Source organism: Oncorhynchus nerka, linkage group LG22 (assembly GCF_034236695.1).
Source record: "Oncorhynchus nerka isolate Pitt River linkage group LG22, Oner_Uvic_2.0, whole genome shotgun sequence".
Classification (NCBI taxonomy): domain Eukaryota; kingdom Metazoa; phylum Chordata; class Actinopteri; order Salmoniformes; family Salmonidae; genus Oncorhynchus; species Oncorhynchus nerka.
In genome coordinates this window covers 30,049,366-30,074,686 of record NC_088417.1, presented here as the reverse complement: position 1 = coordinate 30,074,686, position 25,321 = coordinate 30,049,366, and the positions used below count along the sequence as shown (strand labels likewise).

Here is a 25,321-nt window from a genome sequence, read left to right as displayed (position 1 = left end):
GACATGTGCTGTTTGTTTTGGACCAGTGTTTACTGTGCTCATTTGGACCAGCCATTCAGCCCTCCAACTGTCTCAATTACATTCCTAGGTCAGGTGACGCATTACATAAGCTAAATGAGCTTCTCTCTAAATGTGTGTGTGTTGTACTGTATAATTTATATACTGTTAACAGAAGACAAGGGGAATGTTATCATGTGATTTGGGACATTGCTAGTGTTGATATGTTGATTGAAAGTGCTAAGTTGATTGGTAATGGAATATTTTCATAGGCATTACAAAGGCCCCTTATCAGCAACCATCACTCCTGTGTTCCAATGACACGTTGTGTTAGCTAAGTTTATCCAAGTTTATCATTTTAAAAGGCTAATTGATCATTAGAAAACCCTTTTGCAATTATGTTAGCACAGCTGAAAACTGTTCTGATTAAAGAAGCAATAAAACCCAAACCGGGCCTAACCCGAACCATGAAAAACAGCCACAGACCATTATTCCTCCTACACCAAACTTTACAGTTGGCACTATGCATTGGGGCAGGTAGTGTTCTCCTGGCATCTGCCAAACCCAGATTAGTCCATAGGATGCATTCTCTCTCATCACTCCAGAGAACGCATTTCCGCTGCTCCAGAGTCCAATTGCGGCGAGCTTTACACCACTCCAGGCGACGCTTGGCATTGTGCATGATGATCTTACGCTTGTGTGCGGCTGCTCGGCCATGGAAAACCATTTAATGAAGCTCCCGACGAACAGTTCTTGTGCTGACGTTGCTTCCAGTGGTAGTTTGGAACTCTGTAGTGAGTGTTTCAACCAAAGACAGACGATTTTTACATGCTTCAGCCCTCGGCGGCCCCCACTCTGTGAGCTTGTGTGGCCTACCACTTCGTGGCTGAGCCATTGTTGCTCCTAGAAGTTTCCACTTCACAACCACAGCACTTACAGTTGAGCGGGGCAGCTTTAGAAGGAGAGACATTTTATGAACTGACTTGTTGGAAAGGTGGCATCCTATGACGATGCCACGTTGAAAGTCTCTGAGCTCTTCAGTAAGGTCATTCTACTGCCAATGTTTGTCTATGGAGATTGCATGGCTGTTTGCTAGATTTTTGTTTATTATTATTATATATATAAAAAAAATGTACACTGGTCAGCAACGGGTGTGGCTGAAATAGCCAAATCCATTCATTTGAAGGGGTGTCCACATACTTTTGTCTTTATATAGTGTATTTCCCTATTTGTCAACCAGTCCATTTAGAATGTCTGATAAAACTGTTGTAGCGAGGAATGTAGTTTGCGTATCCCATCGAAGATGCCTTTTTATAGGCATTTACGTCTGTAGGCGCAAACAGCACGTGTGTGTGTAGAGGGAGCGGTCGGAACGCAATTGAGTTAGTGACACATGGAGGTGAAAACAGAATTTAGGGAGCAGAACTGTGATGCATGGCTTGGTTTATTTTTGTTTGTTGTGTCCCGCACATGCACATGCACACATCTTCAAGACAACATTTTGAGTGTATTTATATAGCTACTGGGCGTGGAGGTGATGTCGTTTATTTGAAGCGATAAATCCACGTGACATTGAAACTACGACTAGACCTTAATGTCTCTGCTGCAGTCAGTGGTGGAGCATAAAGACTCTGCGCTCGAGGTACAGTGATGAGTCGTGACCTGTGTGTGTGTGAACAAGACACATTTCATCCTGATCTCATCTACAGGCTTGGGCTGTATCCCAAATTGCACACCATTCCCGACACAGTGCACTACTTTTGGCCCGTGGTCAAAAGAAGTGCACTGTATAGGGAATACGGGTGCCTTTTGGACAGTGTGACATAGAGGTGCATCAATAATTCCCCTGCTGGTCATGGAACAGATGAGAAAAAGAGACCCATGGGACTGGCAGAAATGAGGAAGAGAAAAATGAAGGGGATGTTTCGCTAAGCGCAAACTGAGAGAGCCAATCATTGGCTATTTCTAACTGACCTTGTATTGTTGAAGCAGTCCACTCTTAGCCTGTGTACCAATCTTTTCAGCTAACATTTCCCCCTCCTTGGCACTCCTGTCATTTGCCAAAGAGACTGGCCTTTCTTCAATCTTCAAATATGAACATTCTACTATTGATGGCCTCAAGGAGAGGATTTGCTCTGGATTCGATAACCCTCCTAGCTATCCTCTAATCACAAAGGTTATGCAAATATAACTTTTTTTCCCCCCATCATGGAAAATATAAATGTTAGTTCCTACAACCAACGAGCAACTCCGACTTAAAAATCCAGCTGCATATTGAACGTTGAGATTGCCGAAAGGCCCCTGGAAAATGACAGAAGTGGCAAGGTGTGGAATGTTAGATAAACAGACTGGTATGCAGACTAGTCCCCTGTAAGACTGCTGGTAGAGAATGTTCTCCATGAAACTGAGAATGAGGCTACTTCTTTTGAAGGGATGGGACCAATGTGAAAGATTAGAAGGGTGTCATCTAGTACGTATTTTGTTTAACCGTGACATCAGTAAATGAGCAGTGTCCTCAGGCAGTCCCTATTAAACTGGTTACAGTGACACACTTGAGTCTCTCTAGTGATTAATATCTGCGAATTGATTAATGATGCCAGTCAGGCAACCTCAGTATTGAGACTGCCGTTGGAAAAAACGAATTTAACCTAGTGATGACATAATCCTGTTTCATTGGATGGAACTCTTGTTTGTTGACAGTGTATTTCTTGATTCTCTCCAGCCCTGATATGATGAATTGCATCGTGCCATGGGTCTGACTCTACCAGTGTGCTGTAGTGTCCTTCCTGTCCCAGACTCAATCTCTCCCTAGGGGTCTCAGGCTATGACAGCCAGGACATCCCTTCCTCCTGAGAGTGGATGTGTCCCAAATGGCATCCTATTCCATATTGTGTGCACTACTTTTGACAAGCGGTGCACTATGTAGGGGATAGGGTGCCATTTGGGACACAGTCACTGTCTCAGGTGCCAGTCTGGTTTGGCTACTTCTGTCATCTCTTGGCCTGGTTTGGCTCAGCTTGGCTCGGGGGATCTTCCTCCCCCATCGCCTGGCACGGTGCCCGTCTCGGTGAGCCCGGCATAGTAAGCAGTCAGCTCAATTATCCTTGTCATAGGGTCATTTCCTCCTGTGTGTCTCTCTCTTCAGGGGAAGGGGGAGGGTGGCTGTTGATGTGAGGAAGGTTTGATTTGAGTCCTGTCTGGTTCAGGTAAGGAGAGGGAGTGAGATGAAGGCAGTAGGGATGATGATGAAGTGAGAGGTAGAGAGCAGTTGCTATTCTTAGATGAGATGATTTGTGTCCATCCAGTGATGCAATTAATGGGCTTGGACACGGCACAGAACTTTTGGTAGACGTTGAACACATCCTACTGTAATGCTTCTGTCTTGGCTGTAATTTACAGTTGGAGCAAGGTTACCTGAAATAGCATGCCTTGTCAACGTTTTCCGTGTAGGCTAGAAGACATCCGCTCACAAAAGGAAAACGCTTAGGCAGAGTGACTATTCCATGAATATATTAAGCACCTAAGAAGTATCTCTTGGGAAATGGTGAATGGGGAGGAAAGATTTTAATGGGTAGTCACAGCAGAAACATCATGTGTAACGTTGATTTCTCAGAATGATTTTGGTCTCATATTGCCTGCAATTTCACCAAGGAATAGCATCGCACGTTTATTCCTAGAGAAAGGACTCCATTTCAAGACAAATTGACTGATTCGTGAAGCGGTAATGAGTATGCAGTTGCCTGTAACAACCTCATCTAGCTGCCCTCCATTCAGTGTAGAAGGCCAGTGTGGGATCTCTGTTGATGCTGAGGCTACAATCAGTTAATCCCCTATTCACCTCTCAGAAGAAATCAGTCGACATATTAGTTTCTGTAAAAATGAGATATCTTTAGTTGATGGTGGGAATTCACATTTTCTCTGAAATAAAAATAAAAAACACAGTTCTTCTGTTGAAATTAAAGGACCACTCTGCCTTAGTCTATAAATCAGGACATAAGACTATTAAAAACAACAGCAAATCAGCTCCAAGTGATTTTAATTTTGGAAATTTGTTCCAAAGTATTCCCACGCAGAATAGAGAGAGATGTGATGGTATACGAATGGAGGCAAGGTTTGAAATGATTGTTTTAGTCAAATATTATAACTGTTTGGGCTTCTTATGGTCGATTTTGCTGTCTATATATTATATGTAATTATGTTTCGGCCCCCTGACCAAGCCGCTCAAGAAAAAATGAGCCCATGGCCAAATATAGTTGATGATCCCTGCTATAAAGCCATTGGTGCTGGTGATGATCGTAAAATGCTGTCTACTGAAGTGTCTTTCAAAATGTGATTTTAGCATACCACCGTAGGGGTGACTGGTCATGGATCAAGGATGTGTAATTTACCAATTTAATAGGGTAAATATAATTCTTTAATCCTATACGTGTCAATCTGTTAGTCAAGGCGAACTTCCTAATACTCACATATGCTGTCTGAAGCATAGGGTCTGAATCTTGCAACTGCCACGGAAAGATTTGCACTGCCTGTATAAGGCTCCATTTGATTTCCTTGTTTTACCATCGCTTCTTGAAATGTCCCTGGGTGCACTTTAGGGTCTCAATTCCTAGTACCTGATGCTATGGCAGATTCATGAGTCCCTATGGCCTAGATTATTTGTTTGTCTGCTATATTAATGCTGTAAATTCAGCCTGACAAGTGCATTTTATGATTGCTGCTGCTGACTGTTCAGCACAAATACAGAAACACTACAACTGTGCTGTAATGAATCTACCAATGAAAAACATCTGGATCATCTGAAAATGTCCATCCATCCCAGTCGTAAATAAATGACCTCTGAAATGTGAACAGAAAATGAAGGTGCAGGGTCAAATTAGAAAGCTTTACACAGGATGTGTCTAAGTTTTCAAAGAGGGCAAAGGTTTCTGTAAAAGGGTAAGGAGCCTTTAAACAGCGGAAGTCCGACCCCGACCCACTCTCAGGCATTTACAGACCTGTTTGAAGTCTGCCCTCAACGTACCCCCGAGGTAGACGGTAGTTGATGCTGCTCCTCGGCTAAGGCAGGAACAGGCACCATAACTTGGCCCATATGGTGATTTAAAAATAAATTCATTCATTCAAGAGAGCTGTGATATGTTAGGCATTTCCACGTTTAGTGTATTATTAAGCAGAGGTTGTCTGGTAGTCACTAGACATTGTAATTAGGGATGCACGATATATATCGGTGAACATATCGGAATCGGACGATATTAGGTAAAAATGCCAACATCGGTATCGGCCGATGTCAAGTTTTACGCCGATGTGCAAAACCGATGTCAAAGCTGACGTGCATACCTATATAACGTAGGTAGATGACGTAATGACGCCATGTAACATGTAGAGCTATACGTGCAACACAGCATTCCTAAACTAGCCCACAATGTCTGCTGTCTGAATCGAGCAGTCAACAAGTCGAGCAGTCATTTGAAAGAGTAACAACATTTCAGCGAGACAACTCAAAGACGAAATCCATTAAAGCCAAGATAATGGGATTCATAGCACCGTGACAATCAACCTTTCTCTGTAGTGGGTGATGTTGGCTTTCACTTACTGGTTGAGCACCGGTACACACTACCAAGTGCACTATTTTTCAGATGTTGCCCTACCAGAGTTACACAGTAATAGCGTCACTGCTATTAGCTTCACGACATACATACTATGGAACACCGTTTGGGTCTTTGCGTGTCACAAAAGATACAGTACCACTGTCAAAGCTGTACAAAAAATCTCTAAACACCGGCCACGAACGATGTGTTTACAATAACGCGTTGGTTATAAAGCATAATTTGTTCGACCGCAACTCATGGGGTAGCTAGCTTTAGCTTGGTACCTAGCTAGCACCAATACAACCAGCCTGAAAACAATGATCAGTAGAAACTGCAGTCATTTTCATTATTCTTAGCAATGATTTAGGAATCCTTGTAAGTATTAGCTAGATTGCCACTTGTTGTTCACCTATTGAAATTGAACTTCAGTTCATGAAAATAAATTGCTAGCCAGCTACTTAACCCTGTTTCCCAAAGCTAACACTATAAGCAGCCAGCTAGCTTCATCTGGCTAGTGAGGCTCGACCGGACCGGGTTATGTGTTGTGAAGCTAGACACAATAAGGTTTAGGCACAACAGTGGAATTTGCGGTTTGTCTTCAAAATAAAAGTGTCATTGACAGTGATGCAAATGAAGACAAATAGTAGAATTATGCCATATTTTTATTTTGAAGGCTAACCGCAAATTCCACTGTTGTGCCTAAACCTTATTGTGTCTAGCTTCACATAGATGGGTCTCGACCATTAATCAAATAAGAACTGTCTTATAAATTAGGGTCATTTTAGATGACATCTAGCTATATAGCTAGCTTTTTTTATGACCAGCACTGTAGGTGCGTGAGACAACTTTACCAGCATCATAGCATACATATCGATGAATCATTGTGACATATGAAATACGAGTGATAGTGTAATCAATGTGTAATAACTACGTAAAAAATGTATGAACACGTAACATTATGTGATGGGCAGTCATATTCAGGTCCTGATTGGTCAACAAGTTTATTTGACACGTCAAATAGTTTGAAATAGTATGTTTTTTGACACGCAAAGACCCAAATGGCGTTCCATAGAAATCCTGGTTGAGAATGAAATGACTGAACAAATGAACAACAAACCAGCACAGCAAGTAAGTGAAAGAAATAGGTTTTGTTTATGTTTACTGGTAATGGGGACATACGTAAAAGCCATCACTTTTGTGTGTGTAACCTTTATTTAACTAGGCAAGTCAGTTAAGAACACATTCTTCTTTACAATGACGGCCTACCCCATCAATTTATGTGCCGCCCTATGGGACACCCAATCACGGCCGGATGTGATACAGCCTGGATTCGAACCAGGGACCGTAGTGACACCTCTTGCACTGAGATGCAGTGCCTTAGACCGCTGCGTCCGTGTATGTTTTAACTATTTAACTGTACCAGAATGCTTAAAAGGCCGCAAAAATGTTAAATATCGGGTACAGTTTCTTTTTTTGGCAAGGAAAATATCGGTATCGGCCAAAAATGGCATATCTGTGCGTCACTGATTGTAATGCATATAACATCCATATGTGAGTGTTTGGATATTTGGCTCAACAGCAATTAGATGTAGTACTTGTGTATGAAAGTAAGTACATTTTCACGTGGTAAAGCTGTACGCTCAGATAAGTGCTTTTTCTACTCCTCGGTGGGAAATGTAATGGATGATATGTCTAGTCTCTTTTTGGTCAAGATAGTGAGTGCTTAGGGCTAGACTAAACAAACGGAATACTCTGCATTTTTTTATTGAGTTACTGTCTCTGCATTCCACCCCTGATGGCACATGTAAAGTCCTCCACTCTTCTTCTATGGTGTTACTGTTTACTCAAGTGAGCTGCCGTAATGCAGTATTGGATGAATAGCCGTCAGCGGCATCAAACGCTTTGTCAATGCGTCTCGGCAGCCATTGTTTGGGGGTGTAGGAGTCGGAGCAGTGGCAGTGTTCTGGAGCTGTGCATAAATATCTCCCAGCAGCCTTTTCATGTGGCCACGACTAGAAGGGGGCCACATGAAAAAGCTTCTGGCCAGGTCTCCATCCAGCCGTCTCTCGCTCTCTCTATCTTCCTTTGTCTTAACTATGTTATTTCCCACAGACATTCGGCTTTGTTTTCTCTTACTAGCCCCAATTTATCCGCTCCTGGTTGAAAATATTATAATTCTCCCATTTTTTATTTACCGAATAGTATCCATTATCTCTGAAGTGCAGGTTATAAAAGTCCTCTTTATTATGCCAAATGAGAACCAGACATTACTTTTAATGAGTTATTACACCGATTAACCCTACACACTGCCGGTCTGAAGATTTTAACACAGTTACATTAGTCTAAATGCTGTATTCCTCATAGGGAAATGTGGAGGAAAAATGTCTTCCTCAATGAATATCTGTAGTTTTTCTAAATCAATCCATAGTCACTTTACTTTTTTATTTTTAAACAAGATCAGCTTTAAAACCATATTTTTCTTTCTTTTCTTCCATGAGATACAAATAGTTGTTTGCATCATTTTTTGTTTTGTATATATTTATTTTGTTGCTTTACAATTTTTATTACAATTATTTTGAAACTGGACTAATATAATTTAAGTGATAATACCCTAGAAGCTGGTATTTGGAGGATATATTGGCACGAAGTCGAGGTCCGGCAAACCGTGCCGATATATCCTTCAAAAGCCGGCTTCGAGGGCATTATCACTTTTATACAACGGGTTACCAACATATTCAAATAATGATTGACATATTTTCATTAAAAAAACATTATTTTTATTAATTTCTTCATACTATTTCATCTGTCTTCAAGATATAGTCCCGACACAAATCTAGGGTTGCTACCCAAGCCGGCTACCCAGTTTTTTTTTGTTCTGTATCTATGGACGCACTTCCAGTCATGAGAAACTTTTGTTATTGACCAAATACTTATTTTCCACCATAATTTGCAAATAAATTCATAAAAAATCCTACAATGTGATTTTCTGGATTTTTTCTCTCATTTTGTCTGTCATAGTTGAATGATGATGAAAATTACAGGCCTCTCTCATACAGGCCTCTCATCTTTTTAAGTGAGAGAACTTTCACAATTGGTGGCTGACTAAATACTTTTTTGCCCCACTGTATATATGTTACCTTCATTACCTCACCCCCTACGTGTACACGTTACCTTCATTACCTCACCCCCTACGTGTACACGTTACCTTCATTACCTCACCCCCTACGTGTACACGTTACCTTCATTACCTCACCCCCTGCGTGTACACGTTACCTTCATTACCTCACCCCCTACGTGTACACGTTACCTTCATTACCTCACCCCCTACGTGTACACGTTACCTTCATTACCTCAACTAACCCGTACCCTTGCACATTGACTCGGTGTATATAGCGTTGTTATTATAATTTTATTGTGTTACTATTTTTCCTCTAGTTTATTTAGAAATTGTTGGTCGGTATAGGCCGTCATTGTAAGTATCAATTTGTTCTTAACTGACTTGCCTTGTTAAATAAATGTTATATAAAATAAATACACCTGTTGTATTCAGCTCATGTGACAAATCAAATGTGTTTTGGTTAAAGCAGACATAGATAGCCTAGTGCATATGTCCACATGCTTCCTATGCCGTCTAAAGAGACCAGGCTAAGATATAATACCATATATGATGAAACGTTTTACGTAGATGTCATAGTTTTCCACATGGGAAAGAAATGATATGTCAAGAAAAGAAAATGGCGCTAGGCTAGGCTACTTCTTCTGTTTCTGATTTCTGGATGGCTGAGTGGACTGGCGGCATTGAAAGAGGAGTGCATCCGCAGTCACTTCTAAGACACTGGCACCTTGTGGTGAAGTAGGGCTTAGCTAGGCTAATCTAGAGAGCTAATTGACCATGCAGTAAATCAGTTGTATATATGAGCTGGAGCTATCAGAGCAGGTGTGTAAATAATTACCCGCAGTGGGGATTGCCTCCCGGCACCAAGGCTGCAGTAGATTGGCCAGAGCAACCAACCAACCCTCACTGACAGGCAGTATCACAGTCCACACTGCAGATGGGGAAAGACGGGGCCAACAATGCTGCTGCTGCCCAATGTTTGTCATGGTTTTTGAGAGATAAAAATCAATCAGTGAATAGTTTGTTGTGATGTTACCATGCCAAACAATATAACGTATCCCTCCCTTAATTTTGTCTGAGCTCCAGCCTGTGTTGACCTTTTTTCAGCGTTAATTTCAACACTGCTAGCTGGCTCTGTGGTCCAACCCACACATTCCTCCCAGGCTGTTTTCCTGCTGGAGTCAGGCAGATAATTGGCCAGCTCTCTTACATGTGTCAGCGTTGCAAGACCCTTGTTGACTTCACACAGCACAGATGCATCCTAGTGCCCTGCCTGCCTGTGTTTGTGTATGTGGTTGCGTGCGCCGGGACCTCAAACAGAGGCTTCCGCGTCCCCTGCCTGTGCAGCTGTGGCAAAACATGCCCTTTGGGGGCTCTGTGATGCAAGCTCTACCCCAAGATGATACCGTGTCACGGGTAGGATAGGTTTTCTCTCCTCCACTGTGAGCTTTGACAGATTAGACCTGTCTGTCTAATAAGCTATGTAATGTACTCCAACCAGTGGAGCTTCCAATTGTGTCAATTCTGCTGCAAATTGAATATGGTGTATGTGAATGGGGCTCCCGTGATAGTCAACATTGTCTGTTCATTGTTCAGAGCCGTTAATCCTGTGGCAGCATAATGGTGAGATGTAGAGTGGTTAGGCTACCCAGAGAGGTCTTGTTAAATGGCTGAGCTTTGGGAGAGTCTGTGTCGGTCTGTCTCTCTGTTTCTGTCTGCCTGCTTGTCTCTCGGCCTCTCTCTTTGATGAGGACAGCCTCTGCAGACCCAGTCTTTTCAAGCCTCCGTTGCTTAGTTACAGGGAGCGGAGTGCCTGTGGGTCTCAGCTGGGCTTGTTGTGGAGCTTGGGGGCGAACCAACCACCCCCTCTCCCCTGCTCCCCGTCCTTGAATCCCAGTCCTCTGAGCTTCAAAGGCAGGCAGGCAGGGTGCCAGATCTTTATGACCCCCTTCATCCTCTCACCCACTCACATCCCCACCTGTCCTATGATCTGCTCGTCTCAGCAGATCTACCGTTGCCTCGACGATGACTTATTATTAAACGGTGGAAATATGTTGACTTGAACCTTGGCCCACAAGGAATTTAAATCTGTTAGAGGGAACGACTCGACTCGAGAGCTGTGGAAACGATGGTTCAAACATTATTCGAAATGTGGAAGTGATTTGTCTCGCATGCATTTAGTTCGACATGTTCCACTCATTTTGTGTGTGTGTGTGTGTGTGTGCGTGCATGCCTGTGTTAGCTGGTCTTCTCATTGTCCCTGTTCCAATACTGTTAACCAGATTCCCCGCTCATGGTTTCGGGACTAAACTCTATATGAGCGGTACCTAGTGGGGCCCTAGCTACTCATCTTCCATTGGAGCTGTGGTTGGCTGGAACCTGGCGGAGCATGATACCTCACTGTCTCCACTGGCTGCACTGCTTCAACTCCCGGCTAATTGCAGCCATCCATCTCCTCTAAACGATCCGTCCTCAGCACTAAAATACCAGGCTCTACAACGCTAACTAACCACATTGGTATTTATGACAATATATATACCACAAGGAGGAAGAATCCAGGGAAACTTAGGCGCGGGTTTTGAATGCGCGTTCATTGAGTAATTCCGATTTTTCGATAATGGGGTTTGGTCTTGTGTGATTTGGTAACTTCTACTTGTTCTGTCTCACTGGATGATAATCTGTTGTATCCTATCCCCTGCTGTATACCCACTGACCTCTATCTGTTGGGTTCATTTATCTTCACCGGCCTCTCTTTCCCTTGTCTTTCTGCTGCTCTACCAGACTGCAAAATCTAAGTTTAGACATTTCTAACACATACTACCCTAATTGTATACAAATACAAATGTATCTCTCATGTGAGGTTGTATGACTATACGTACAACATTTGTTGATTATAAGACATGCAAACTGACATTTATTGTGTACAATTATACTAATCTACACGCACAACTTTCAATAAATTATCTGAACACTGATTTACATTTGCGGTACTGCCATTCTTGTTAATTAGTTCATCTTGTCTTCCTAAAGCCTGTCTGAAGACTGTTTCAAATCTCCCTACCTACTGTTGTATTACAAAGGCACAGGTGGTGGACCAAAACACCCTATCACCTGGATGAATGAAGGATAACAATATGACAACGCCCCCACCCAAAAGTGCATGAGTAGTCGCCCAATAGTCATCTTCTTGTCCCTCATTTTGTTAGCATTTTTATCCACCACTTTATAGGTCTTCTGTCCCTGATATCCCTCAACCCTCGTCTTATTCTTCTCTCTCTGCATCAACCACTACTTGTTTATGCCAAACGTCTTGGAGAGAGTACAGAGGTTTTTAATTGTTTTCTAATTGTTCCTAATCTTGGTAACGGCACCGTGGCTAGATGCATAACTGTAGGTTTTGTGTTTTTAAAATGTTTTATTACACTTAAATCTGAACAAAAAACATTTATGCTCACTATCATGTTAGGGATGTTAATACACTATCCCCATGTGTTTCAATGCAAACCAGGATTAATAGGTGCATACTGGGCTTAATTGGAACAACTGTGATTTATGGTGAAACAGAATAGCAAAGTCTGCTCATAAAATATGTGGAAGCGAATGATTTGGGGTATACATATATACTATAATATTATGCAGAGTTAGTATTGATCATGTTGAACAATTATTTATATTTTTTCCATTTCCATTCTGTCTAGAGTTCTTTTTGTGCTACTGTACCCTTTCAGCTAACCTGAGATTAATGTGAAATGTACATTAATGGCATCTACAGTGGCACAGTGGGCTCCCGAGTGGCGCAGCGTTCTGAGGCAGTGCATCTCAGTGCTTAAGGCATAACTATAGTACCTGGTTCGAATCCAGGCTGTATCCAGGCCGTGATTGGGAGTGCCATAGGGCGGCGCACAATTGGCCCAGCGTCGTCCGGATTTGGCCGGAGTAGTCCGTCACTGTAGATAAGAATGTGTTCTTAACTGACTTGCCTAGTTAAATGCCTAGTTAAATAAAGTCTAAATCAATCAAATAAAAACAGTGCCTCCAGAAAGAATTTAAACCCCTTGACCTTTTCCACATTTTGTTGTGTTACATTTTGATCCCGCATTGTATTTAATTGTAGTTTTTGTCAATGATCTACAGAAAATACTAATGTCAAAGTGGAAGAACATTTCTGAAAATTATAACACTAATATATCTTGATTAGATAAGGATTCAATCCCCTGAGTCAGTCACAGGAAGTTGGTCTCACCTTAATTGTGGAGGACGGGCTCGTTCCAGCCATTATTATGACCCGTTCTTCCTCAAGCAGCCTCCAATGGAGTCAATAAATGTTAGAATCACCTCTGGCAGCTGTGAGTATTTCTGGTTAAGTCTCTTAAGAGCTTTCCACACCTGGATTGTGCAACATTGGTGCATTTGTTGTTTTAAAAATTCTTCAAGCTCTGTCAAATTGATTATTGATCATTGCTAGACCACCATTTTCAGGTCTTGCCATAGATTTTCAAACAGATTTAAGTCAGAACTGTAACTCGGCCACTCAGGAACATTTACGGTCTTCTTGGGAAGCAACTCAAGTGTAGATTTGGCCTTGTGTTTTAGGTTATTGTCCTGCTGAAAGATGATTTAATTTCCCAGTGTCTGGTGGAAAGCAGACTGAACCAGGTTTTCCTTTAGGATTTTCCTCTCCTCCATTCCATCTATTTTGCATTCTGAAAAACTCCCCAGTTCATAACCATTACAAACATACCCATAACATGATGCAACCACCACCATGCTAAGAAAATATGGAGAGTGGTACTCAGACATAACACTGCATTCAGGACAAAAAGTACATTGCTATTCTACATTTCTTTGCAGTATTATTTTAGTGCCTTGTTGCAAACAGAATGTTTTGGAATATTTTTATTCTGTACAGGCGTATTTCTTTTCACTCTTATTGACTCATGACGTTTCAGCTTTTCATTTTGAATGAATTTGAAAAAAAATGAAAAACACAATTCCACTTTGACATTATGGGGTATTGTGACAAAAAAAATATAACTTTAATCAAATGTTTATTCAGGTTTAACACAACAAAATGTGGAAAAAGTCGAGGGGTGTGAATACTTAAATACTTAAAAAAATATATATATATTTTATTTATTTAACCAGGTAGGCTAGTTGAGAACAAGTTCTAATTTACAACTGCGACCTGGCCAAGATAAAGCAAAGCAGTTTGACACAAACACAGAGGAGTAACATGGAATAAACAATAAACAAGCCAATGACACAATAGAGTCAATTTATTTATTTTTACCTTTATTTTACTAGGCAAGTCAGTTAAGAACAATGACAGCCTAGGAACAGTGGGTTTACTGCCTGTTCAGGGGCAGAACGACATTTGTACCTTGTCAGCTCGGGGATTAGAACTTGCAACCTTTCGGTTACTAGTCCAACGCTCTAACCACTAGGCTACCCTGCCGCCCCAATGACAGTAGAAAGAACAGAACGTCTATATACAGTGTGTGCAAAAGGCATGAGGAGGAGGGCAATAAATAGGCCATAGTAGCGAAGAATGACAATTTAGCAGATTAACACTGGAGTGATAAATGAGCAGATGATGATGTGCAAGTAGAGATACTGGTGTGCACTTTCGGAAGGCACCGTATGTATAACAATGCAAGGTTAATTTAATAGTGAAATAAGACAACATATATTTTAAAAATGTAAGCTGTGAATACCTGAAATCTATTATTTTGTTGTATTTCACCAAGTTATGATGCTGCTGTGTGACTGACATGCAGGCACGACTGCTAGCATGAAAAACCCATCTTTTCAATTGGTAGGAAATGGTGATTATGTTATTATGTGCATATATCAGCACGTTAATCTCTAAAATGTACATAAAGTACGATCACTTATATGAGAAGGTACTAAAAATATCTGGAAAATGTGTATAACACAAGTTGTTTTAGCAGCTTTGAAATTGACCACTAGTGGAAACTTACACAACTGTCAGTAACTTCATTGTAAAACATCTCATTGGCTTAGAATAAAAACTGATATTACACTCAGATTAATTGGTTGGAACATTAAACAGCAGGGGGAAAATATATTTTCTCTTTGAATCCAAGATAGAATTTGGCTTAATGGGTACCTGGGCTTAATGGGTACCTGGGCTTAATGGGTACCTGGTCTTAATGGGTACCTGGTCTTAATGGGTACCTGGGCTTAATTGGGTACCTGGGCTTAATTGGGTACCTGGTCTTAATGGGTACCTGGGCTTAATGGGTACCTGGGCTTAATGGGTACCTGGGCTTAATGGGTACCTGGGCTTAATGGGTACCTGGGCTTAATGGGTATGTTAATCCATTAAAATATTGAAACCTTTACAGTCAATGCCCGTGTCTGGTCTCTGTATTGGCTGTGACCACTGTTAATACGGCCCGCCATAGTAACCACTGTCAGGGCTAGAGTCCAGGCCAGGGTGCATGTGTAAACACTGCCCCGGGTTTGGCGGGTGGGCTGCTGGCTTCCTGTATAAGGATTTAGTGGTCCATTGTTGACGAGACCCGCTGAGTATTGACCTTCAGGTCTGGCTGTGTTTGTGTGTGGTGCTGCAGCGAAGGTCAGCAGTCTCCCTTCCTCTCCCTGACCCCCCTGCTGGGGCTCCATCCACTTGGCTCCAACTTAATGAGAAACCACCCCTGGAGAAGAGTAGACACACCCAGATAGAAGTGTGTGTAATAAATCGTTTTTACAGAAAGTGTCCGGTCACTCATAAGTTTGTGCTGGTCATGTACTGTATTATCTAGGCTTGGTTTTCACTAAATGGTGATAGTGACTGACTGGGGAATTAGATTAACAAGCAACAACACTGAGGGGATTTGATATTCAGTCAATGCTAGGTCCTCAGAATGATATCAAATGAATCGACTGATACTACTATTTACTCTCCTACTTCTAGTTGTATTGTATGCATTACTCACACATTCCATTAGTCTGGCGAGCAGATTTGTCTTACAGTATGTTTCCGTGATGGAACGTGGTGGCGATGCAGCGGGGCTGTTCAAATCAAATCAAATCAAATGTATTTATATAGCCCTTCGTACATCAGCTGATATCTCAAAGTGCTGTACAGAAACCCAGCCTAAAACCCCAAACAGCAAACAATGCAGGTGTAAAAGCACGTTGATGTCGCTTTAGCCGGACTCTGATCATTTAGCGTCGTTGGCGTTGTTAGCCGTTCTGGGTGCTCTGCGCCGTGTGGGAGGAAGTCCCATTTATCTCTCCCCAGTCTGCCTAGAGAAGTAGGCATAAACATTGCCTGGTTGAAGTGAATGCTGGGATAATGATGGAGAACGGAGAGAGATAACCGGAGAAAGAAGTGACCCACACTCCCAGAATCAGGAGGCAGATGGTAAAGGACCAGGGTGGTGTGTGAGGTCAGTTAGCCGTGTCATCTCCCAGGCTGTTAAGCTCTTATTGACTCCATTTATCAGGCCTTTATTTGACAACACTGCTTTTCCTCCTCACTGCACATTCATACAGGGGACACTTAGCATCTCTCTGTTTTAACACTGACATATGACCTTGTTGGTTTGGTTCTCACACACACACACACACACACACACACAGACAAAGATAGCAATCTTGGTACTGAAATATTCATTTCTTCTTGAGGGTGTTAATTGTTCTGAAACTGAGACTTAATGAATCTCAATGTGTCCGTGTTGACTTTCATCAAGTTCAGGGTTCATTAAGTTCAAATATCACAGAGTAAATGTTTAAACCTACATTAATGCACAGTTTAATCACTCTTGACATTTAAAGCCACACGAAAGAGAAGATAAAGCCAGATGAATGAAAAAAACGAAGCATAGTTATCTTTGTCTCTCTAGCCAAGAACACTGAGGGTCATGTTTCTTTGAGTGGAGTTGCACTGTGTTCAGTGTTTAAACCAGCGTCATGAGGTAGTCACCTGGAATGCATTTCAATTAACAGGTGTGCCTTGTTAAAAGTTAATTTGTGGAATAAAGCCGGAAACGTTCCACATGGATGTTGGTCCATGCTGATGCAATGGCATCAAGCAGTTGCTGCATATTGGATGGCGGTAGACCACCAGCCTGTACCGTTGACACCAGGCAGGATGGGTCCATGGACTCATGCCGCTTACGCCAGATCCTGACTCTGCCATCAGCATGCCGCAATGGGAACTGGGATTCATCAGACCACGCAATGTTTTTCCACTCCTCAATTGTCCAGTGTTGGTTGCATTTCCACTGGGGCCGCTCCTTCTTGTTTTTATCTGATAGGTGTGGAACCCCGGTGTGGTCGTCTGCTATAATAGCCCCATCGTGACAAGGATCAATGAGTTGTGCGCACCGAGGTGCGGTTCTGTACACCACTGTTGTACTGCTCTGTTATTTGTCTGTTTGTGGCCAGCCGTTCTCTTTCGACCTCTCTCATCAACAATGATTGGATGATTTTGGTTTGTCGCGTCATTCTGGGGAAACACTAGACACTGTCGTTCATAAAAGCCCCGGAGGGAAGCCGTTTCTGAGATACTGGATCCGGCGTGCCTGGCACCGACGATCATACCACGCTCTAAGTCGCTTTGGTCACTTGTTTTGCCCATTCTAAAATTGAATCGAACAGTAACTGAATGCCTCGATGCCTGTCTGCCTGCTTTATATAGCAAGCCATGTGACTCACTGTCTGTAGGAGTGATCCATTTTCGTGAACAGGGTGGCCTGTTTTCTTGTCCCGGACAAGCATGAATGTCGAGTCCTGGAGATTTGATCACCATCACAGGGGTCCACACACACTCAGCCATCAGTATAAGAGATGCAACCAGAGATTTGAGACAGTCACAGCAGACTGCTGAAGTCATGGAGAAGAGAATCCGGAGACGTGCATCTCCTTTTGTCTAAATCACTTGACTAAATGTCCTTTATTTGTTTGTTTGCTTTTCCTCTCTTCTCGGAAGGATGACTGTGTGTGTTCTACTCAGCAGCAGTTTCTTATGATACATTTCAGCACAGTGATACACACTGTACACATTTCTAAGTTTTTAAGGTTAAGTTTAGGCATTAACTCAGAATGGTTCAGGTTTGGGATAGGCTTAAAACAAAAATGGAAAAACAACTTTTTATTGCTGTATTTGAACTTCCAACCTTTGGGAGTCAGATGATTTCTGCTCTCACTGTAACCCCTAGTGGCCAGTTTCAGTGTCATCTCCCGACGTCCTCGGACACAGATGGACGTCGAATATCGACTTGTGTCATGGGTGACCTGGCTGTATATAAACCAGGATTACCCCTGACTGCTGAGCTACTGGGTCTCACTGAACTGGTCATACACTACCATCACACACACTGTTATTGCTAGTGTCATGCTCAGTGTAAAGGAGACTTCTTCTGTAACATTCACAGTAAACCTGTTACTGCTGTTGTAGGGTCATTCATAAGTGAAGAATCACGTTTGGGTTTGAAAAGCCAGTGGGGATAACACAGTCCTGACTATTTGCCCAGGCCATTTAGCCAGCTGTGTCAGGTTAGGTTCTAGCCTCATGCTTTACCGCTTCGGGGTGAATTATCTTCAGAAATACCAGTTTATCGCCAGGCTCTCTGACTCTATCACACAAGTCCCTTACTCGTTTTCCAATGCTGCTACCACCACCAGGGTCAGGAGAAATGGAACTTCTTTTATCAACCAGTTCTCCAGTCCAGTGAGGAAAAGTGCACTTCTTTTGAACAGGACATATGCCATTTGTGACCCTGGTCGTCTGTAATGCTCTGGTACATCTTGTCAGGCACGTCCTGCAGCTATGAGGAAAACATGCTTGAAAGGATCGGTTCGAATTATCGGGTTGAGTGGAGTCAACCTTGTGACTCTATGTCCTTGTCTTTGTGCCCGTCTCTCCACACTGAAAGGTGGCGTCATGCTAATCCTGGATCACATTTGTGTAATTGAATTTTCCTTATTTAGCCAGGATTGTCCACTCAGTAACAATTACCACTGTGTTCCAGGGAGTCCTGGGTTCCATGGAATCAATAAAAACATACACGTCACATCAAGGTTTACTCTATAACACGCCATACACAGAAGCATATACTACATGTGCAGTAGCATACATACAAAAGCAAGCTCACATTACATCTACTAGATGTGTGTACTGCTCTTCTCGTCTCCTCTCCTTGTCCCCTTCCAGATTGCAGACTATAAAGACTAGTTTCATTTGCTAACTAAGGAAAGGGGGCATGAGTATAGGGTTAGTCAAGCTCAGGACCAAGTGTTACATGAAAGAAGACTACGCTCTCTACCAAGATAACAACCGAGATCCTATAATTTGTGAATAACAGGATCTCTGACACACAGTCAGTCAGAGATGCCATGGAGTTGGCGCAGCCATCTGGTCTCTCCTGGCTGGTGTCTCCGTAGTAAGTTATTGGTGAATCATTGGGTTCTCTGCTCTTTGTGCTGTCTGTCTGGTGACTTGTAATGACAGACTGCCAGCCCTGGGCCTAGCTGGTCCAATGTGCTACAGTGACAGGACCAGCCTGCCTGGCAGCCTGCCGACCCACACTGCCCTCGGTGATGGAGAAGGGATGGAGGGACAGCGAACAGGAGCTGTGGCCACTGTCCATGTAAGTCTGCAGCTGTTGGGCGCAATGTATGAAGGCTCAGACAAGGAGCAGCAGCAGGGGACACTGATTTACCTCATTGATGTATCAGCTTGGCCAAGCACCCTGCGATTGCTGTGGGAGTGTATTAAGTGGCGTTTTGATGTTGTCATTCTGTCAACACCGGTGCCCAATAAGACCCTTGGCTCACTGAGAAATGGCCCGTAAATCCAATGTGTTTGTTGGATGCTTGATTCATTTGAACAAACGTTTGTTGTCAGCGGAAGTGGATGGAAGTTGAGCTGCACAGAAGCAGGACTGATGGTAGGATTATGGGAATACAGGGTGTGTGCGTGTACAATGCAGTCACAATGACTATGATTATTTGCAAACAAAATACAATTATTGTGGATAGTCAGATTAATATGATAGTTTAAGACCTTCACATGCTTTGAAAGAAGAACGATTTCCCTAATAATCCTGTTTACATGGCCACATCTGAAATCAAGCTACTTGATGGGACTTTGATAAATGCAGAAAATCTCAATAAAAATAAGAGTTCTACCACTGCGACCATGTTATTTTTGGGAAGCCTATTTGATTCCGAGTTCAGACGTACAGTGCATTCGGAAAGTATTCAGACCCCTTGACTTTTTCCACATTTTGTTACATTACTGCCTTATTCTAAAATGGATTAAATAAAACAAAATCCTCATCAATCTACACACAATACCCCATAATGACGAAGCAAAAACAAGTTTTTAGAAATGTTTGCAATAAATTGCAATAAATTAAAAACTGAAATATCTTATTTACATAAGTATTCAACCCCATTGCTATGAGACTCGAAATTGAGCTCCTGTGCATCCTGTTACCATTGATCATCCTTGATGTTTCTACAACTTGATTGTGGTAAATTCAATTGATTGGACATTATTTGGAAAGGCACACACCTGTCTATAAGGTCCCACAGTTGACAGTGCATGTCAGAGCAAATACCAAGCCTTGAGGTCAAAGGAATTGTCTGTAGACAGGATTGCGTCAAGGCAAAGATCTGGGGAAGGGTAGTAAAACATTTCTGCAGCACTGAAGGTCTTCAAGAACACAGTGGCCTCCATTATTCTTCAATGGAAGAATTTTGGAACCCCCAAGACTCTTCCTAGAGCTGGCCGCCCGGCCAAACTGAGCAGTCGGGGGAGAAGGGCCTTGGTCAAGGAAGTGGCCAAGAACCCAATGGTCACTCTGACAGAGCTCCAGAGTTCCACTGTGGAGATGGGAGAACCTTCCAGAAGGACAACCATCTCTGCAGCACTCCACCAATCAGGACTTTATGGTAGAGTGACCAGACGGAAGTCACAGTAAAAGGCACATGACAGCCCGTTTGGAGTTTGCCAAAAGGCAGCTAAAGGACTCAGACCATGAGAAACAATATTCTCTGGTCTGATGAAACCAAGATTGAACTCTTTGGCCTGAATGCCAAGTGTCATGTCTGTAGGAAATATGGCACCATCTCTACGGTGAATCATGGTGGTGGCAGCATCATGCTGTGGGAATGTTGTTCAGCGGCAGGGACTGGGAGACTAGTCAGGGTTGAGGGAAAGATGAACGGAGCAAAGTACAGAGAGATCTTTGATGAAAACCTGCTCCAGAGTGCTCAGGATCTTAGACTGGGGCGAAGGTTAACCTACCTACAGAACAACAAGCACACAGCCAAGACAACACAGGAGTGGCTTCGGGACAAGTCTCTGAATGTCCTTGAGTGGCCCAGCCAGAGCTCGGACTTGAACCCGATGGAACATTTCTGGAGAGACCTGAAAGCAGCTGTGCAGCGACGCTCCCTATCCAACCTGACAGAGCTTGAAAGGATCTGCAGAGAAGAATGGGAGAAACTCCCCAAATACAGGTGCGCCAAGCTTGTAGCATCAAACCCAAGAAGAATTAAGGCTGTAATCGCTGCCAAAGGTGCTTCAACAAAGTACTGAGTAAAGGGTCTGAATATATAAATGTGATTTAAAAAAAACAAGTTTGCTTCATCATTATGGGCTATTGTGGGTAGATTTGAGGGGGGAAAAGTATTTAATACATTTTTAGAACAAGGCTGTAATGTAACAAAATGTGGGAAAATGTAAGGAGTCTGAATGCTTTCCGGATGCACTGTATATAAACGTTTTTATGTGAAAATGTCTTCAAAGATGGATACTTTCAGTTGTTCCGAACTCACTTCACTGGCGCTAAAGAGGGAGGCTCTCGGCTGGTGTTAGTACACGCACATGTTAAAATAAGCAGAGTAAGGTGTTTGCGTGACTAATGCTATACTCGGCCTACTGCCATAATCACTTTAATATCCAATTATTAGTGTGCATGTAAACAAACGCTTTGATTTACCTCATTTCGGTAGCGCAAGACAACTCCCCCTTTTGTCATAACTCTAAAACAATAGAGCTGATTAGTTTTGTGTAGCAGACCCCGATGTGACTTCCTGTCCAGTTTCCTGAAACACAGGAAGTTAGAAGGGTAGACAGTGTGTGTGAATGTGCGCGCGTGGACGTGCACCACTGTACAGGCTGAGAGGAAGGGCCACTCCAAAGAAAACCCTAAATCAAAGGGTACTGAGACAACCATGTTGTGTTTGCGTGCCTGTATCTAACACTAACTTTTCATTGAGTAGAGTTCTGAAATACAGATCAGGCTTGTTACAGTACACATTGGACTAATAAACCTTGTTTTCGTCTCTCGCGTCTTCTGGCTCCTTCCCACACCGTTGATAAACTACCCCATCTTTTATTCATCACCTAGTTCTCCTCCTCCTCGGAGTGCTGCCTGCGCCGTACGTAGGTCTCTGGAGTGTGTGGAGGGAGCTAGCTGCATCTCCTTTGAGCTTTAAGTGCCTCTTACACACAAAAGGACTGCAGTTCAAAGAGTTGGAGCATAATAGTAGCTGCTCCACTCAGATAACCTCCTATAGGAGTCGTTATTTCCCCCAGCTTAACTAGGTCTCCTCATATCACTATAATGTGATCCATCAGTTAATTTGTAAAGCAATAGCTCAACCATATCAAGTCACAACAAGACCGGTGTAGAGCGCCATCTGATGTATGTGTGCTCTGGTAAGACAGTAGTATTATGCCAGGGCTGAAGAAAGAAAGCAGGGCATCTCAACCTACGATGACTCATATTTCTAAGGCTTTGGGTCTGTAGGCGGGCGCTTGAACCCTGTCTTCCACTCTTCTTTCCCACTCACGCTCTTCTCTCATCTATCTCCTCTGTTGAGGAGCTGTTCTTCGGGCAGTGGCTCTCCTCTCTGCTGCAGCTGGTGGTATGGCTGGGTGTAGCCCCTATCTGGCCTTTCCTGCCAGGATGACGTTATGCTTGGATCCTCGTGGCTGCTGACAGGGTCAGGACCCAGGGCCTGGCCCAGAGCCAGAGACCGGGGGGGGCTGGGTAGTGGATGTCAGGACTGACAGTGGTCCCCTGGGTGGGGTCCTGGCCCAGAGCCAGAAACAGGGGGGGCTGGGTAGTGGATGTCAGGACTGACAGCGGTCCCCTGGGTGGGATCCTGGCCCAGAGACAGGGGGGGCTGGGTAGTGGATGTCAGGACTGACAGTGGTCCCCTGGGTGGGATCCTGGCCCAGAGACAGGGAGGGCTGGGTAGTGGATGTCAGGACTGACAGCGGTCCCCTGGGTGGGATCCTGGCCCAGAGACAGGGGGGCTGGGTAGTGGATGTCAGGCTTGACAGCGGTCCCCTGGATGGGATCCTGGCCCAGAGACGGGAGGGCTGGGTAGTGGATGTCAGGCTTGACAGCGGTCCCCTGGATGGGATCCTGGCCCAGAGACGGGAGGGCTGGGTATTGGATGTCAGGGCTGACAGCGGTCCCCTGGGTGGGGGTCCTGGCCAGAGCCAGAGACAGGGGGACTGGGGAGTGGATGTCAAGCCTGAGACAGTTAAAGTAATACAATTATCTGTCAGTACACTAAGATAGGTTGTCTTGGTAAGACATCAAATCAATGCATTCTTATGGTAAGAGATATCTAGGTAGCATCAAAAAAATTGCAGTGTAACTAATATGTTAATTTTTATTGCCTGGCGCCATGGTAACTTCCGCAATATTCCGTAATTTATGCTGATGGACCTGTCATCAAGTTAACACCCCGTGTGTAAAAGCATCACATGAAAACAGGCATTTGATCAAATAAGACTTTTTCATTGCCGTACCAGTCTGCCTCGATCTCCGGCCAAACCGCTGCTCCTCTGCGTTACGCCACCTGGTGGTTGCTATGTTTAACTGCATGCTCCCCTGAAATGGACCTTTCAGTCAGAATGTATTTGCATCCCATTTGGCACCCTATTCTTTCATCTGGGTCCATATGGCTCTGGTCAAAAGTAGTGCATTATATAAGGAATAGGGTCCCATTTGGGACAAATCCTACACTACTGGTATCCCCAGACAGTCAGTATTCAAGGCAGTCTTTCTGTACACATTATCACCTTTTTTTCTCATCTGTTCAACAAATGGCTGTGCGCGACGCCTCTTTCTCATCAGCATGTGTGTTGTTCCGTCATCCAGGTCTATACCTGGCTGGGTTCGTTGTTTGCCCTCTCTGCTGGTTGTATACAGTACATTGAGCAGTATGCTCCGGAGCTGATGGCTGTTTGTTTCCTCCTTCATCAGATCTGAACATGGAGTACAACCCTTCAGACCATCCCAGAGCCAGCACCATATTCCTCAGCAAATCCCAGACAGATGGTGAGTGTCCCTCTCCTCTCACTCTTTCATTTTCAATCTCTCCGCTCTCTCTAGTACGTTGCACTCTCTCTTTTTCTTTTTTCAATCTCTCTCGCTCTCTCTCTCTCTCTCTCTCTCTCTCGCTCTCTCTCTCTCTCTCTCTCTCTCTCTCGCTCTCACCTCTCTCTCCTTTTCAATCTCTGTCTCTCCTTCTCACTCTCTTTCTCTTTTTAATCTCTTTTCATTTCTCTCTCGCTCTCTCTCTCTCTCTCTCTGAACACTAACTTCTCCACTACGCTGAGTCATGGATATTATCTGTGGCACTATGAAGCCTTTTTGTAAAAAAACGTATTTTCTAAGCGAATCAGTTTTTACAGTGAGAAGACAACGTCTGCAGGAATGAATTGAAGTCACAGATGCCGATCGTGTTCAAACTATAATAACGGTTTAATCAAATGAATTTCTCATTTCTCATCTCATGCCTTGCAGCGTGGATGATTTGGCATACAGCTCATGTGTAGCCGACCGCGGGTTGATGTCGTAGTAATGTATTGCTTTAAGCGCTGTAGATAATTACCGTTTTGTGAGGTGCTTTCATTGTTATGTAACAGTCTACTGTCCTAGTTAGCGATGGTTGTGTCCCAAATGGGTTCCTATTCCTTTAAATGTACACTATGTAGGAAACGGGGTGCCGTTTGGGATGCAGCCTCATTGATGCAATATGAGAAAGATAGAAGACAGGAATCCAACTGCATTTGTTACTTGTCCCTTTTTACGTTGCTAGTTAAATAGATCTATGTAGAGACCGCTTCAACTTTGTCTTTTTCAGTTCCCGTCCTCAATAAGAAAGGTAAGTAGGATTTGGTGTAGGCTGGTGTGACGGGTGCGTGTTTGGCTTGTGTTTTGGGGTATAGCCCTGCTCTGTCGTCTCAAGCTGTGTGCTTCTGACGGGAACACCGCAATATGTTTTTTGCAGCAGATTTCTGTGTGTGTGTTCATATTTTGTGGATTATTGTAAACTGTGCTCAGATGTAAGCTTTACCTCCTGCATGACGCGTGTTATCTGTACAAACCTAGCCACTTCTGCTAAAACTGGAATGTACCGATGAGACATTCTCGCACACATGCGCACACCCAGCCCCTCTGTGCCTTTTTAAGAAGCACAATCAGAGTTTCCCAGCTAGATCAATATTTGAACATGTAAAAATGTGTGACGCCTTGTGTTGCAAACGCTCGCTTCCACGCTTTATTTTAGAATGTGCACAGCCATGATTCCTCACAGGGTTTAGGTGTGTGTGTGT

At 43.4% G+C, this 25,321-nt stretch overlaps 1 protein-coding gene across 4 annotated transcripts in view; it reads left to right on the top strand.

The window, feature by feature from the left end:
• The window catches only part of ccny (cyclin Y), a 61,231-nt gene that overhangs the window by 16,279 nt on the left and 19,631 nt on the right, over positions 1–25,321 (top strand). For 2 of the 4 annotated variants that reach the window (XM_029626684.2, XM_029626682.2), the window contains exons 2-3: positions 23,967–24,041; positions 24,850–24,870. In XM_029626684.2, coding sequence (XP_029482544.1) covers positions 23,967–24,041; positions 24,850–24,870 — 96 coding nt within the window. The remainder of the gene's footprint in view (positions 1–23,966; positions 24,042–24,849; positions 24,871–25,321) is intronic. The other 2 variants (XM_029626685.2, XM_029626683.2) reach the window with 1 other exon arrangement.